Raw genomic sequence first — 14139 nt, forward strand, 5'->3', positions numbered from 1 at the left:
CAGATTATATTGTATTGATATTTTATTATCAAAAAAAGTAAAATTTAAACCCATTACCAAGAAAGCTGTTTGGCCAAAAAAAAAAGAAAAGGAAAACAGGATTCTTATCATCGTGATAAATTACCTCATTAGTCAATATTTCTACCTTCACAGCAAATCAAAGATTATAAAAGTAATTAAAAAAGGGTCCCTACAGCGTTTGAAAATTTACATTCAAATCGGAAATTGAGCATCTAATCATCTCTTAAGTTTAAACATGACATGATGTCATGTAGCCATTGAGCTTGATTAGGTGGGGTAACGTCCCTCCATCTGAGCAACACCGCCCGCCTAGACGTAAGAGAAATACAAGCTAATGCTTGCAGCTCAGATGTCGTTAATCTTATGTCACTCTCTCCAATAATGCCAAAAAAAGCAATTAAGGGATTTGGTTTAAAATTAACTTTAAAAAGTGCAGAGAAAGTTTGAATTACTTTGATCCAATATTTCTCAAGACATATTTCCAATATGTCCAAAACATGAATTAATGAAGCATCTCCATTGTTGCATTTATCACAATGAGAAGATACTTCCACATAAAAACAAGATAGTTTGACTTTGGACATGTGAGCCCTATACTTTAAATTGTAGGAGAAAGTGGTGGGCACATAAAGAAAAAGTATTAACCAATTTAGAAATTACATTCCAAGTTACTTCAGGAATTAAAAGGTGTAGGGTCCTATTCCCAGGCTTTAATGCTGATTTGTAAAAGTTCACTCCTGATAACTGGGTGTCACTGTCTGCTATCCTTCATCCTTCTCTGGTTCACCAATCCCCTACTTGCCCTTGTCTCCATTATACTGGCTGTCTCCCCTCTGCACTCTCAGCCTTGATGAAGGTTTCTGGCCTGAGACATTGACCATTCTTTTTCTCCCACTGATGTTCTTTGACCTGCTGAGTTCCTGCAGCAGATTAGTTTTTACAAATATATTTATTGTTTACAAATATACTAAAGTATTTTTTTTGTTCCTTCAGGTTTGGGGAATGGATTTGCCTGGATTTCCTCTGTAAGTCTGGTCAATCAGTACTTCACAGATCGGAGGCCTTTAGCAAACGCCCTTGCCAGTTCTGGAGACAGTGTCTTTCTCTTCATCCTCACACCATTTTCCCAATGGCTCATTGACTCTATGTCCTGGCGACAAGCAATGATCATTATTTCTGGTATCCACCTCCATATTTGTGTCTGCGGAGCTCTCATGAGACCCTATCATTTGCAAAAGAAAGTCCGGCATTCTACATCAGCCACCAATTCCGGAAAAGATTTGCCCCATGAAAGTCGGGAGCACAAGAGGATATCTGGTTATTTTAGAGACATGACTCTTCTGAAGCAACCAATGTTCATTTGTATAATCTTCTTTGGGTTTTTCTCTGTGATGGGCCTATTCATTCCTGTCATCTACTTCGTTCCTCATGCTCAAAACATTGGGATTGAAGATTTTAAAGGAGCTCTTTTGATGTCTTACTGGTCAGTATTTGACCTCATTGGAAGACTTGGATGTGGTTGGTTTGCCAACCTGCGGCTCTTGAAATCACTCCGCCTTTCAATAATAATGAATACTATTCTAAGTGTAATTTTATTGCTTTTGCCATTAGCCAAGAATTATACCACGCTCGTCATTTTCAGCTGTGTATGTGGATTCTTCTTTGGGACTATAATAGCACTTGTGGTCACACTCATTACGGACATGGTGGGAGCTGAGAAATTGAGCAGTGCACTTGGTTTGGTTATGCTCTTCAGAAGTATCGGCGTCTTTGTAGGACCACCGTTGGCAGGTAGCGTGCTTCATTAGTTTTGTTCTCTGCTTTAAGGAGGTTTTGTTATTTTATACGGACATCGCAATCAGAACTTATTGTCATGGACATATCACGAAATTCTTTGTTTTGCCGCAGTATTACAGGGCAAATAGCGCAAAAAAATGACATTTGAAAAAAATATTTGTGCGAAACTAAGAGAAAGCCAGGTAATGTGGGTCATTTTCCTTAAGGAAATCTGAAGGCAGAGGGGAAGAAACTGTCCTTATGCCGGTGGGTGTTCGACTTCAGGTTCCTGAACCTCCTTCCCGATGGAAGCAGAGAGAAGAGGGCCTGGCATGGGTGGTGAGGGTCCATGAGGATAGAGGCTGCTTGCAGGTGCTCATTTTATACCTGTATTAATTTGTGCTATGAGTGATTTAAACCGTAGAGTTGCTTTACAAGCAGATAATCTTTTGCTCATAGAAGCTGGCTGTCACCTGGTTGTATAGAAATGAGTTCAATCTGTATCACCTATTAATTGTCCAATGAGCCTTGAATTGAACTGTTTATTTTCAAGGGCACAGAGATAAAGGTTCCTTTTATTCAAAAGATACAGAGAAAAGCTTAGTTTTGTGTGCCATGCAGGCAGATCACAAAAGGTCACCTCGCTGCAGTCCCATTTTGAATCCGCAAAAAGTAGTTCACAGTATTAATTGTGGCATTGGTAGCATTTTGAGCTAAGCAACAGGCAACACTGTGATAAGAATCCAGCACAACTGTCGCTCCACTCACAGTCGCATAACTGTCCTTGCACTACACTGCTAACTGTTCCATGCTGAGGCCCCAGTCCCGATACCAAGCCTGATAATGTCACTTCCATGCCACCTTGGAGACAGCTGATCCTGTGCCAGGCTCCTTGCAATCTTGCAACATTGTTGCTAATCATTTGACCAAGCTGGTAATCTTACTAATTTCTATGTCTTGTTTGGAAAGATATGCGATTGGCTTTGATTACAGGGGAGAAAAGTTCTTTGTAGACAAAAAGAGAACCTTTTGAGCTTTGAATTAGATCCCTGATTGAAATGGAAGGTTGTGGGACATACTACAGGTGACCTAAAAATGACTGATTTGGACAGGATATAAAAAAAAAACTGATACATGCAATTTAATCTAAAAACTATCGTTTAAAATGTCTGCAGTGGGACTTAAGATTCCTAGTTGGTGTTTGTAAAAAAAGAAACCGCTAGAGTGTTAGGATGGAAGATCCTCTTGAATTATGTAGCTTGTGAGTTGTTTTCCACTTGATTACAGTTTGCAGAGATTGATATAGTTTAAAGTCTTGGTTGAAAAGACAAACTGCAGCGTAAAGATCTTTTCCACTTTTTAAACAAGAAATGCTCAGATTTTGAAGCTAGAAGAATATTGAAAAACTTGAATGTTTTCACTTTTCATTTTGAAAATTACTTTAATTGATTATAGAGCCATTCTATGTTATTGCATTTTCCTGGAATTAACTGAAAATTTACTGAACAGAGGTTTTTAAACATTTTTAATTCTTGGGATAGTCAATCAAATGCAACATTTCTCATGGGGTTACCCCATGTAAACTATCTAGGATTACTCAGCCAAATGTGGAAGGCTGTTGAAATTTGTTTCTCTCGAATTGAAGATGTCCAATCACAGATGGACATTCAATTTATCCTTATTAACAAGATCTGTTAAGCTTCAATATTTAAAGAGGGAATTGGTAGTTGTTCAATGTAGTATCAATTATTTATAATTTTGTAATATTGTATATTATGTGAAGTGTTTGAGATATTTAAAATTTTGAAATTTAAATTTTTTTTAAAAGAAATATTTTTATTAGTTTATTTTCCATAGTACATATCAATAAAGTATTAACAAATCTCGTATAGCAATACAATTAGTTCTGAGACTTATGTTTCATTAAAAATAATTAAATAATTATATGTTTAAATTTTAAATTTAAACATACAGTCTGGTAACAGGCCATTTCGGCCCATGAGTCCGTACCATCCAATTTACACCCAATTAACATACACCCCTGGTACATTTCAAACAGTTGGAGGAAACCAGAATCCCTGGGGAAAACCCACGCAGACACAGCGAGAATGTACAAACTCCTTACGGTCAGTGCGAGACTCAAACCCCAGTCCCAATTGCTGGTGCTGTACAGCATTACACTAACTGCTATGCCCACCGTGCTGAGCTGAATCATGGTCTGATTAGGCAGTCCAAGAATGCATGGGAAACTGAAACACAAATTGATGAAAGCACTCAGCAAGGCTAACAGCATTTCTGCAGAAAGCAAAACAGAGATAACTTTTCAGGTCATAGGACTGTTGTCAGAATTGAGAATAAGAGAAAATTAATTTTAAGTTACCGAGAAGGTGGAGAAAGGATTGTTGTGAAAAAGGAAGTTTCTGAGCTCTTCACATCCTCTCCCTGGAGTGGCCACCAAGCAGACATCAGATTCACCAATCACCTGTTCCTCTCAGCCAACCACCTCTGCCAATCCTCAACCCCATAATAGAGAAGGAGCTGCTTTTCTTTGTGTGTTACAAATTTTGGGATGTTTGAGCCAGTGGTAGACCCATGACCAAATTGGAGCAATTAACACTTCTCTGTGTGGTGCCACTGAACTTTGAGACAATTGAGTCCAAGTGGTAGGCCCATGTTGAGTCCAAGTGGTAGGCCCATGATCAAATTGGAGCAATAAACACTTCTCTTTGTGGTGCCATTGAACTTCGAGAGTGTTGAGTCCAAGTAGCCCACATGACCATATGGACTGAGAAGCACAACGGTGGGAGGCAATAATTGTTGCTTGGTTAGGAGTCCTTATAATATTAATTGAAATCATTTGAGCATAGTATTGGAACTCTTAAGTGAATTGTCTGAAAAGTATAACATTTTGATTTTAAAAATTGTAAAGATTTCACAATCCATAACATGAAAAGAGATTAAATTATTGTGATGCGGTATATTTTTCTGGCCAGTGACTCTCAGTGTGAAAAAGCACATTGGTTTGGCTTATTATGATTCCATGCAAGTGTGTGTGCATGCGTGCAGGCATGGCAGTAGACTTCCAATTTCTCCAGCAAAGATAGAATTTCAACTTTCTCACGGCCAGTCAGTGAGAAATAACATAAATATAGGTATCCTCAGGTTTGACCCAGTTGTATTTTAGACGAACTGTTTTTTGCAGATGCTCTAAGGGTTCTCCATCGCAACTTTAGAGAAAGGGATTTCAGAAACCAATTGTTTAAATTGGAAGTAACACAATTTTCGTGAGTAATTGCTCATTCTGGAATAAATTTTTGGAGGAGGAATGGAAACCTAATAGAAATGTGAAACAACAGCCCATTTCTGATGATAAATACAGTTGTGTGCTCCTTTTTGTGAGAAACACAAAATGCTGGAGAAGCTCAGCAGGTCAAACAGAGTCTTTTATGTAGCAAAGGTGAAGAAACTTAACCAACGTTTCAGGCTTGAGCCCTTCATCAAAGTATGAGAAAATGCTGACAAAATATCCGAACAAAAGAAAGGACAGAAAATAAGGTGTTGACAGATGGCATCAACAGTGACTTTACTGCTTTCCATGAAACCTGCCTGCCTGATCTTTCCCCCTCCCCTTTTCCTGTCCTTCCAGTTCCTCTTTCCCACCCAGCCATCCCTCCTACCCCTAGCTCTGCTGCTGGCCCCTCTTTCTACCTATCATCTTCTGCCCTTACCAAACCCCTCTCCCCCACCAACCCAACCCTGACTCCTCCACTCTTTTGTTCGGACATCTGCCAGCATTTTCTCATACTTTGATGAAGGGATCAAGCCCAAAACATCAGTGATGTATTTTTATCTTTGCTACATAAAGGACACTGACCTGCTTCTCCAGCGTTGGGTGTTTTTTTTTACTTCAACCACGGTGCTTACAGAATTTTGTGATTTGCTTTTCTTGTTTTAAGACGTAACAACATGGGAACTACATGATCAAAATTGATCTGGCTTCCATCTACCAACCCTTCCTTTCCCCTCAGAAGTCTACCACCACCATGGATCATCCATTGGACAGCAGCTCAAAGCAACACAGTGGTCAATATTGTGAAACATCTTGTGTTCTTCACATGAGTAGTTTTAATCCAATTGTTCATCACTCCATCACTCAATGGGACACAGGATTCTGCAGAGGGCTTTTGTCATACAAAAGGTGTACTGGATGCTCCAACCAACAGCCACCCTTATCCGGGTCCTTATATAAATACAATAAAAACCAGAAAATTCTGGCTGCACTCAGGGAAGTAAGTCAGCACTGACGAAACATTAACTATTTATCCAGATTCTATCTCACCTGTTAAATATTTTCGATATTTTCTGCTTATGAAGTCGTAGTCATTGGGTCCTTCAGGCCAATTCATCTGTGCTGACTTAATTAGCTTTCTGAGCTAATCCCATTGCCTGTCTTTGGTCCCTGTTCTAATAGTCCCTCTTAATTTTATCTCACCTTAAACCTGTGCCCTAAACTTCGAGACTGGACTTGCTTACCCTGGGAAAAAAGAATGGAGCATTCACTTCATCTAGGCCTCTCATTATTTCATAAGGCTCTATAAGGTCGTGCCTCAAACCCCTCCACTCCAGCCTATTCAACCTCTCCTTATAACTCTTTCCCTCCAATCCTAGAAACATCCTGACGATTCTCCTCTGCATCTCTTCCATCTTATTTGTATCATTCCCATCGCTGGACAACCAGAACTGCACAGAGTACTCCAATCGTGACCTTACCAATGCCTTGTACAACTGTATCACAAGGTCCTTCAGTGAAGGCAAGCATTCAAAATGCCAGATTCATCATTTGAGTCTTGAACTACCAGGTTCAGGAACAACTGCTTCCCTACCTCCATCATGCTCCTCAACAACAAATTCAAACAGGGCTCTTAATTTTGCACTTTATCTATCTTTTAAAATTATCTCTGTATTGCACAGTTTGTTTGCATTTCATTATCTGTTTACATTTCTTTATTTGTTTACATGTGTACATTGTGCATAGTTTTTGTTTGCATTTCCGGTAAGTGGTAATTCTGCCTGACCCCCAGGAAAAAAGAACCTCAGGGTTGTATATGATGTCATGTTGTGAAGCTACAAACTCTAGGCCTCTGTACCCACAGCAACTGGATCCTTGACTTTCTTATCGAAAGATCACAGTCAGTACTAATTGGAAACAACAGCTCCTCCTCACTGATCATCACACAAGTGCACCCCAAGGATGCGTGCTTATCCCACTGTTCTATTCAATATACACCCGTGACTGTGTGGCCAGGCATAATTCCAGTGCCATCTCAAGTTTGCTGATGACTCCACAGTGATCGGCAGAATCACAAACGGCAATGAGGAAGCGTACAGGAGGGAGATAGTTCAGCTCGTTGAATAGTGTAACGACAACAACCTTGTGGTCAACTTCAGCAAAACCAAGGAGATGATTATGGACTTCAGGAGGAAGACAGGGGAACTTGATCCAGTAGTGGAGACGATCAAGATCTTCAAATTCATGGGTGTCAACGTCTCCGAGGATCTTTCTTGGTACCTCCATGTTGATGCAAGCACAAGGAAGGTTCACCAGTGACTCTACTTTGTGAGGTGTCTGAGGCGGTTTGGGATGTCACTGAAGACTCTCAAAAACTTCTACAGGTGTACTGTGGAGAGCATTCTGGCTGGTTGCATCACTGCCTAGTATGGAGGCCTGCGATATCATAGACACCAGACTTCACTCCATCGAGGACATCGACATGAGGCAGTGTCTGAAGAAAGCAGCCTCTATCCTCAAAGGCCCCCCACTACCCAGGCCATGCCTTCTTCACTCTGCTACCATCAGGGAAAAGGTACCAGACGAGCGGCACAAGGACAGCATCTTTCCTGCTGCCATCAGATTGCTAAATAATCAATGAACCAAAGACACGGCCTTACTTGTCATGCAGTGTTATTGTTATTTTAATTTTTATAGTAAGGTCGTAAGATGGTTATAATATGTTCATTTGAACTATGATAATACTGCAAAACACCGAATTTCATGACTTGTTCATGACAGTAAATCCTGATTCTGGTTTTGATGTATGTACTCTGACAATAAATCTGAAATCTGAGGTTAGATTGAGTTGGGATTGAATTTAGGAGCAGGGAGGTTATGCTGCAATTGTATAAGGTAATGGTGAGGCTGCATCCGGAGTACTGCGTCTCCTTACTTGAGGAAGGATGCACTGGGTATGGAGGCAATGCAGAGGATGTTGACCAGGTTGTATCCAGAGATGAGGGGGTTAGCCTATGAGGAGAGATTGAGTTGTTTGGGACTGTACTCCTGCAGTTAGGCTGAGCTTGCCGGAAATGTTTGGACTTCCCCTTTTTCCTCACTGCCCCCAAACCACCTTGTTTTTCCTCACCACCCCTTGGATCTTTCCACTTCCCCCAGGGGATGGCACCACCCACTTTGGGAATGACTGATCTGGACAAAGCAGAAAAATCGTTTATTTTGAACTGGTGGTTAATGCATTATGTTCTCTTCCAGGGTTACTGGTGGACTGGACTGGCGTCTACAGCACTGCATTCTTTCTTGCTGGAGGAGGGATGTTGATTGCAAATTGCTTTCTCATCCTAGCTGACTACTTTTTGACTTATGGACAAAATTCAAAAAAAACCACTGGAATGGAGATGGTAAATGTTAATTCTCAAGAACAAACTCGGGAGGAATCAGAAAAAGAGATCTCAGACAGCGACAGAACAGAAGATCCAGCATTGGAACCAATGATACAGGGTTTGAATGAAGATCTTTAAAATGTTTAGAGTTTCCTTTAGGATGAACCTCACTTTGAGGAATTAACTTTCTTTGTAACTCGATCAAAATATTGAGTGCTCCATGAAATGTATCAAAGCCAAGATCACCAGATTGTCATGGGTTTACATGTGACGAGAGATTATGGTCTTGTGACTTCGATTAAACAATATTTTGGAGGTTTTTTTCCTTCTGATATTGTTACGAACTAACAACCCTTTTAATTATTTTGGGGCCTAAAGGGACTTTGTTAGCACTAACACAGGAGCAGCAATAGAAAATTCACCAGGCAATGGTAAATTCAAAATAATAGTTTTTTATTAAATTATTAATGTCATAACATTTTTTATTTAACCCTACATGCGCAAATGTAAATGTGTGTGTGTAATTAAAGACCCACTCTAAAAAGTTGATTTTAAAAACTTCAGCATCATTTTAATCTTGCTCAAGGGTCTTAAATTCTCAGTTCAGAAATAATTACAAAATGATTTTAAACATCATATCTTCAGGTCTCTTTACTCATAATCCTGCCCTCTTTTCCAGAGTCACAGAATTTTCTTCCATGATGAATTCACAAATGCAGATAAAGGTTAAACGAAGTGGCCATACAAAAATAGACCCAGTAGAATTCTGTTCTCTTTTCCAAAGAGACAGCGGTGGTCTTCCTTATTTCAAAAGCCACTGATTCTGTAATCCACACCTATTCTGGTTTACTGTAACTCAACCCTGTCTTTCACAAGGTTTCAACCCCTGTGTGTCACGTGGTTTTGACTTCTGTAAACTCCAAACTGAACTCCTTCAAAAATGTTCGAATTTGATCATATATTTCTCCAAACCCTATCATCAATGAGGTCAGTCTTAATTCCTAGAAAATGTGATCAGTTTTTGGAATTTTAAACAGCTGTCAATCCCAGTTTCTTGTCAAACATGTGATCTTCATACCTCTGTCTTGTAGATGACAAGGCTCCGAAAGATTACCTCACTTCTGTTTAAATATATCATTCACATAGCTCCGAGTTTCATTTATCTTGTTCAAGAGGCCTTGTGGTTTATTTTTAAAATAGACAGTTTCCTTCAGCAGTTCTTATTGAGTACTTAGATACTTCAATTTTTAATAAAGCAAACACTCCATTGTTCTTGAATAATTAACATTAGCTCTGTCTTTTTAAGACGTGTCAACTCCAAAAATGAACACTTTGAGTTCAATGGTTCTCTGTAAATGTGCTGTGACTTTTCTGTGACCCTGTACCAGCCCACAACTAACTTACTAAGAATACATATCTAGATGAACATTAAATTAAAGGTTAAAACAAATCTGTTACAATATACTTAAGTGGACAGTTTATCCCATATTCATGTTATTCCTATTGCCTCACAAAATGATATTGCTTCACAGATCAGTTCCCATCATCCAAATCACATTTTGTTGTTGTTTATCACCTTTAAAACTTTGTGTGCTCATCAAAGGGCCTCTGGCTGGAATCGGCTTCTACCAAACTAGAATTAAAATTTAAATTAAAAACTTACAAACTAACCTCTTTTCTCCTTGGTGAAAGAACTTTGGCCTGAAACGTGAAGTTTGCTTTGCTGTCCACAGAGGCTACCTGACCTGCTGAATGAGCCCTACACTTTCTATTGGTATTTTTGAATGTCAGACACTTTTTCACACCTACCTGAAGAGTTGATGGTAAACAAATCCTATTCTGTTAGTCTCTGACTTGAAATGTAAATACAATTTCTCTTCTCACAATGCTGGAGAAACTCAGCAGGTCAAACTGAACTTTATATACCAAAGATAAAGATACATAACCAATGTTTCAGACTTGAGCCCTTTATGAAGGTATGAAAAAATGTTGGTAGGCATCTGAACAAAATGGTGGGGGGGATTAGGGTTAGGGGAAGGAGCAGGGTCCCAAAGGCAGGAGGTGATAGGTGGATAAGGGAGGGAGAGCACAGCATCAAGCAGAGGGAGAAGGGATGGCTCTGAATAGAGAGGGAAGCAGTTGGAAATTAAGGGTAAGAAGACAAAGGAAAGAGAATGGAAAGTAGTTAGCAGAAACTGGAGGTTACTGCCACCCGATTGGAGAGGGCCCAGACTGAAAATTAAATGTTGTTCCTCCAATTTACAGGTGGTCTTGATGGGATAGTTCATGAGGACGTGCACAGACATGTGGGACTGGGACGTAAAATTGAAATGATTGGCAACTGGGAAATCCCTGTCACTGATGCAGACAGAGCGAAGCTGCTCAGCAAAGCGATCTCCCAGTCTGCGCCCAGCCTCCGATATATATCAATATCTTTCCAAATGCTGTCTGACCTCCTAACCCTAACCCTAATCCTAACCCTAACCCTTAACCCTAACCCTAACCCCTAACCCTAACCAGAATGGTGTGAGTTTAATCATCTTCAACCATATTTCACATATATAAATTCCATGACCTCACTGCCCGTTTTCCTTACTTCCCACAACTCTACCCTTTTCCTGAGTGAATATTGATGGAAAAAAATATGACATTTCCCCATCTCTCTTGACTCCATACAAAGCCAACCACTGATCTTCAAGGGGTCCAGTTTTGTCCTTTATTCATAATCAATTCTTTTGCTTATAATATACTTGCAGAAACCCTTAGGATTTTCTTTCACATTGTCTACCAAAGCAGCATTCCTAATTTCTTTCTTGAGGTTTTTTTTGCATTTTTTTATACTCCTCAAGTACCTCATTTGCTCCATGTTGGCTATACCTGCTATACACCTCTCTCCTCTTCCAAACTAGGTCCCCAATATCCCTTGAAAACCAAAGTTCCCTATGCCTGCAAACCTTGTCTTTAATCGTGACAGGAACATACAACTGCTGTATTCTCAAAATTTCCACATACCTCGCACATCCTTGCTGGAAAACAGCTTATCCTAATCCATGCATTCTCGAGCATTTCTAATTTCCTTAAAATATATATAAAACATAGAATCTCAACCCAAGTCCCAGATCTATTCTTCTCCATAATGAACTTGAATCTAATGGCATTATGATTACTGGACCCCTACACATACTTTTGTTACCTGTCCTGTCTTGTTCCCTAAAAAGAGATCCAGTATTGCACTCTCTCTAGTTGGTACCTCTATATAGAATTAGAAAACTTTCCTAAACGCATATGACAAACTCCAAGCTATCCATGCCTTTTACAGAATGGGAGTCCAGTCAATATGTGGAAAATTAAAATCCCCTACTTTCACATCCATATGTTTCCTGCAGCTGTCTGCTATCTCTACAGATTTGCTCCTCCATTTCTCATTGCCTGTTGGGTGATCTTTACTACAATCCCATAAGTGTGGCCGTATCTTTGCCATTCTTCAGCTCCACCCATAGAGCCTCAGTAGATGAACCCTCTGGTCTGTCCTACCTGAGCACAGCTGAAATATTTTCCCTGAAGAGCAAAGCCACTCCTCCCCCCCCCCCCCCCCCTCAACTGCTCTATAGTGTCTAAAGCAATAAAAATGTATTATAAACTTGTCGAGCTTACCTTAAAATAACAGCACAGAAAATGAAGCTCACAGCATTCACCAGATGCTATTTTTAACAGCTGATGAACAGTAAGTTCTCAACGCTCCTCTCCAGGGTCCATCTGCCCAATCTGACTGCCATCGGCTCTGTACAGGATTAAAAAACCTGTACAGCGGTGGGGTGGGGGGTGATGGCAGTGCTGAGCAGGGGGATAGAACACCTTGTTGCCATTTATTTTGCTCACTACATTCTTCATATGTTTCCAATTGCTTAGAATTTCAAGCCTTCGCTATTATTGCACCAAATGTACTCTGCAACCCTTTTGTGGTGATATGTAAAAGCAGTCCAGAGCTTCTTTGTCTTGAAGAGAGACAAGACCTCCCTCTTAGTGGACATATTAGTTTATTAAAGCTGTCTCGCACTGCTGGTGTGGTTATTGTCAGTACAACTTTAAAATATGGTAATAAAATTAAAACCTTTACTGAGTAATTTGCTTTTAAAATATTGTGATAGCATCACTTGGATGGTTGGACAATTCCGGCAGTAACCTCTCAACGTGAGGTGCCAGAAGTGGGGCAGTCTTATATGGCGAATATAGCTCAAAACCTTCATATGTGCAAATTCTAGGGTGGTCTTATAGAGAGCCATCTTATATGCCAACATTCATGGTAAACATAGTTGCTTGGCCCTTTAGAATGTTGTATCTGCTGACAGGTCAAGGAACTCTTGCCTTATGCAAAGGTGAAAAGATTTGAATGCCAAAGGAAGTTTGAGCTTTATCTGACTGAAAATAACTTTTTTAAAATGATGACTGAAAATAATTATTTGAAATTATAATTATAGAAAGATTTTATAATATCTGTAAATCTGATTTAAATTTCAAAAGCCTTTTAGAATTAAACTGTTTTTAGAACTGATGTTGTTCAATGATTGATGTATAACAAAGGTTTCAATGGTTCCCAAACTTTTTCGGGCTGCTGCCCCCTTGGCCTCCAGGCCATATCCCAAGTGCCCCCCCACCCCTTACAACTGCGCTGAACGCTGAACGGTGGGGGGGGGGGCGCTTGTGGCGGCACTGACCGGGGGGGGGGGGTGTCAGTGGCAGCGCTGAGCGTGATGGGGGAGTTATTGGCGGCGCTGAGCTGGTGGGGAGTTAGTGGTGGTACTGAGTGGGGCGGGGGATGTTAGTGGCAGAGCTGAGCGGGGTTAGGGGTTTGTGGTGGCACTGAGTTGGATTGTGGGGGGTTAGTGGTGGAATGAGCGGGATGGGAGGTTAGTGGTTGCACTGCAGGGCGGTCAGTGGCGGCATTGAGTGGGGGTGGGGTTGGTGGCAGTGCTGAGCAGGGGGATAGAACACCTTGTCGCCATTTATTTTGCTCATTACATTCTTCATATGTTTCCAATTGCTCAGAATTTCAAGCCTTCGCTATTATTGCACCAAATGTACTCTGCAAGCGATGTCAGGTACACAGTAAAACCCCTGCCACCCAGAATTCAAGCAACCAGCAGCAAAAAACAAGGAGGAAAATAAATGTAAAAATTAAAATAAATAAGAATTAAAATACTGTAATAAGTAAAAAAAAGGTAAGTTTAAAATTGTAGAAGTAAGTATTCTCAGAAATAACATATTGTAGACCTTTGGTGAAGATGAGAGCAAGTATTCGGCCAGCGGAGAGCCTTGGTCGTGTTTTGCTCATACCAGCTGCTGTGAAATAGACAAAATAGACAATAGGAGCTGGAGTAGGCCCTTCGGCCCGTCGAGCCAGCACCGCCATTTTACAGATCATGGCTGATCACTACCATCAGTTCCACTTTCCAGCCTTATCCCCATAACCCTTAACTCCTTTGCCCACTAGAGTCTTATCTAACTCTCTTTTGAACATAGTCAGCGAATCCGCCTCTACCACCCTCTGTGGCAGAGCATTCCACAGATTCACACTTCTCTGGGTAAAAAAATGTTTTCTCATCTCCGTCCTAAAGGGCCTACCCTGTATTCTTAAACTATGCCCTCTAGTCCTCGTCTCCCCCATCATTG

The 14139-nt window shown here is 40.4% G+C and overlaps 1 protein-coding gene across 12 annotated transcripts in view; it reads left to right on the forward strand.

The window, feature by feature from the left end:
• LOC138763922 (monocarboxylate transporter 13-like) overlaps positions 1-13021 on the forward strand; it is a 63012-nt gene extending 49991 nt beyond the window's left edge. For all 12 annotated transcript variants that reach the window (XM_069938903.1, XM_069938914.1, XM_069938909.1 and 9 more), the window contains 2 exons: positions 1015-1812; positions 8342-13021. In XM_069938903.1, the coding sequence (XP_069795004.1) occupies positions 1015-1812; positions 8342-8607 (1064 nt within the window). In that variant the 3' untranslated portion in view covers positions 8608-13021. The remainder of the gene's footprint in view (positions 1-1014; positions 1813-8341) is intronic.
• Positions 13022-14139: the final 1118 nt, after the last annotated feature.

This window comes from Narcine bancroftii, chromosome 5, assembly GCF_036971445.1.
Source record: "Narcine bancroftii isolate sNarBan1 chromosome 5, sNarBan1.hap1, whole genome shotgun sequence".
Lineage (NCBI taxonomy): Eukaryota > Metazoa > Chordata > Chondrichthyes > Torpediniformes > Narcinidae > Narcine > Narcine bancroftii.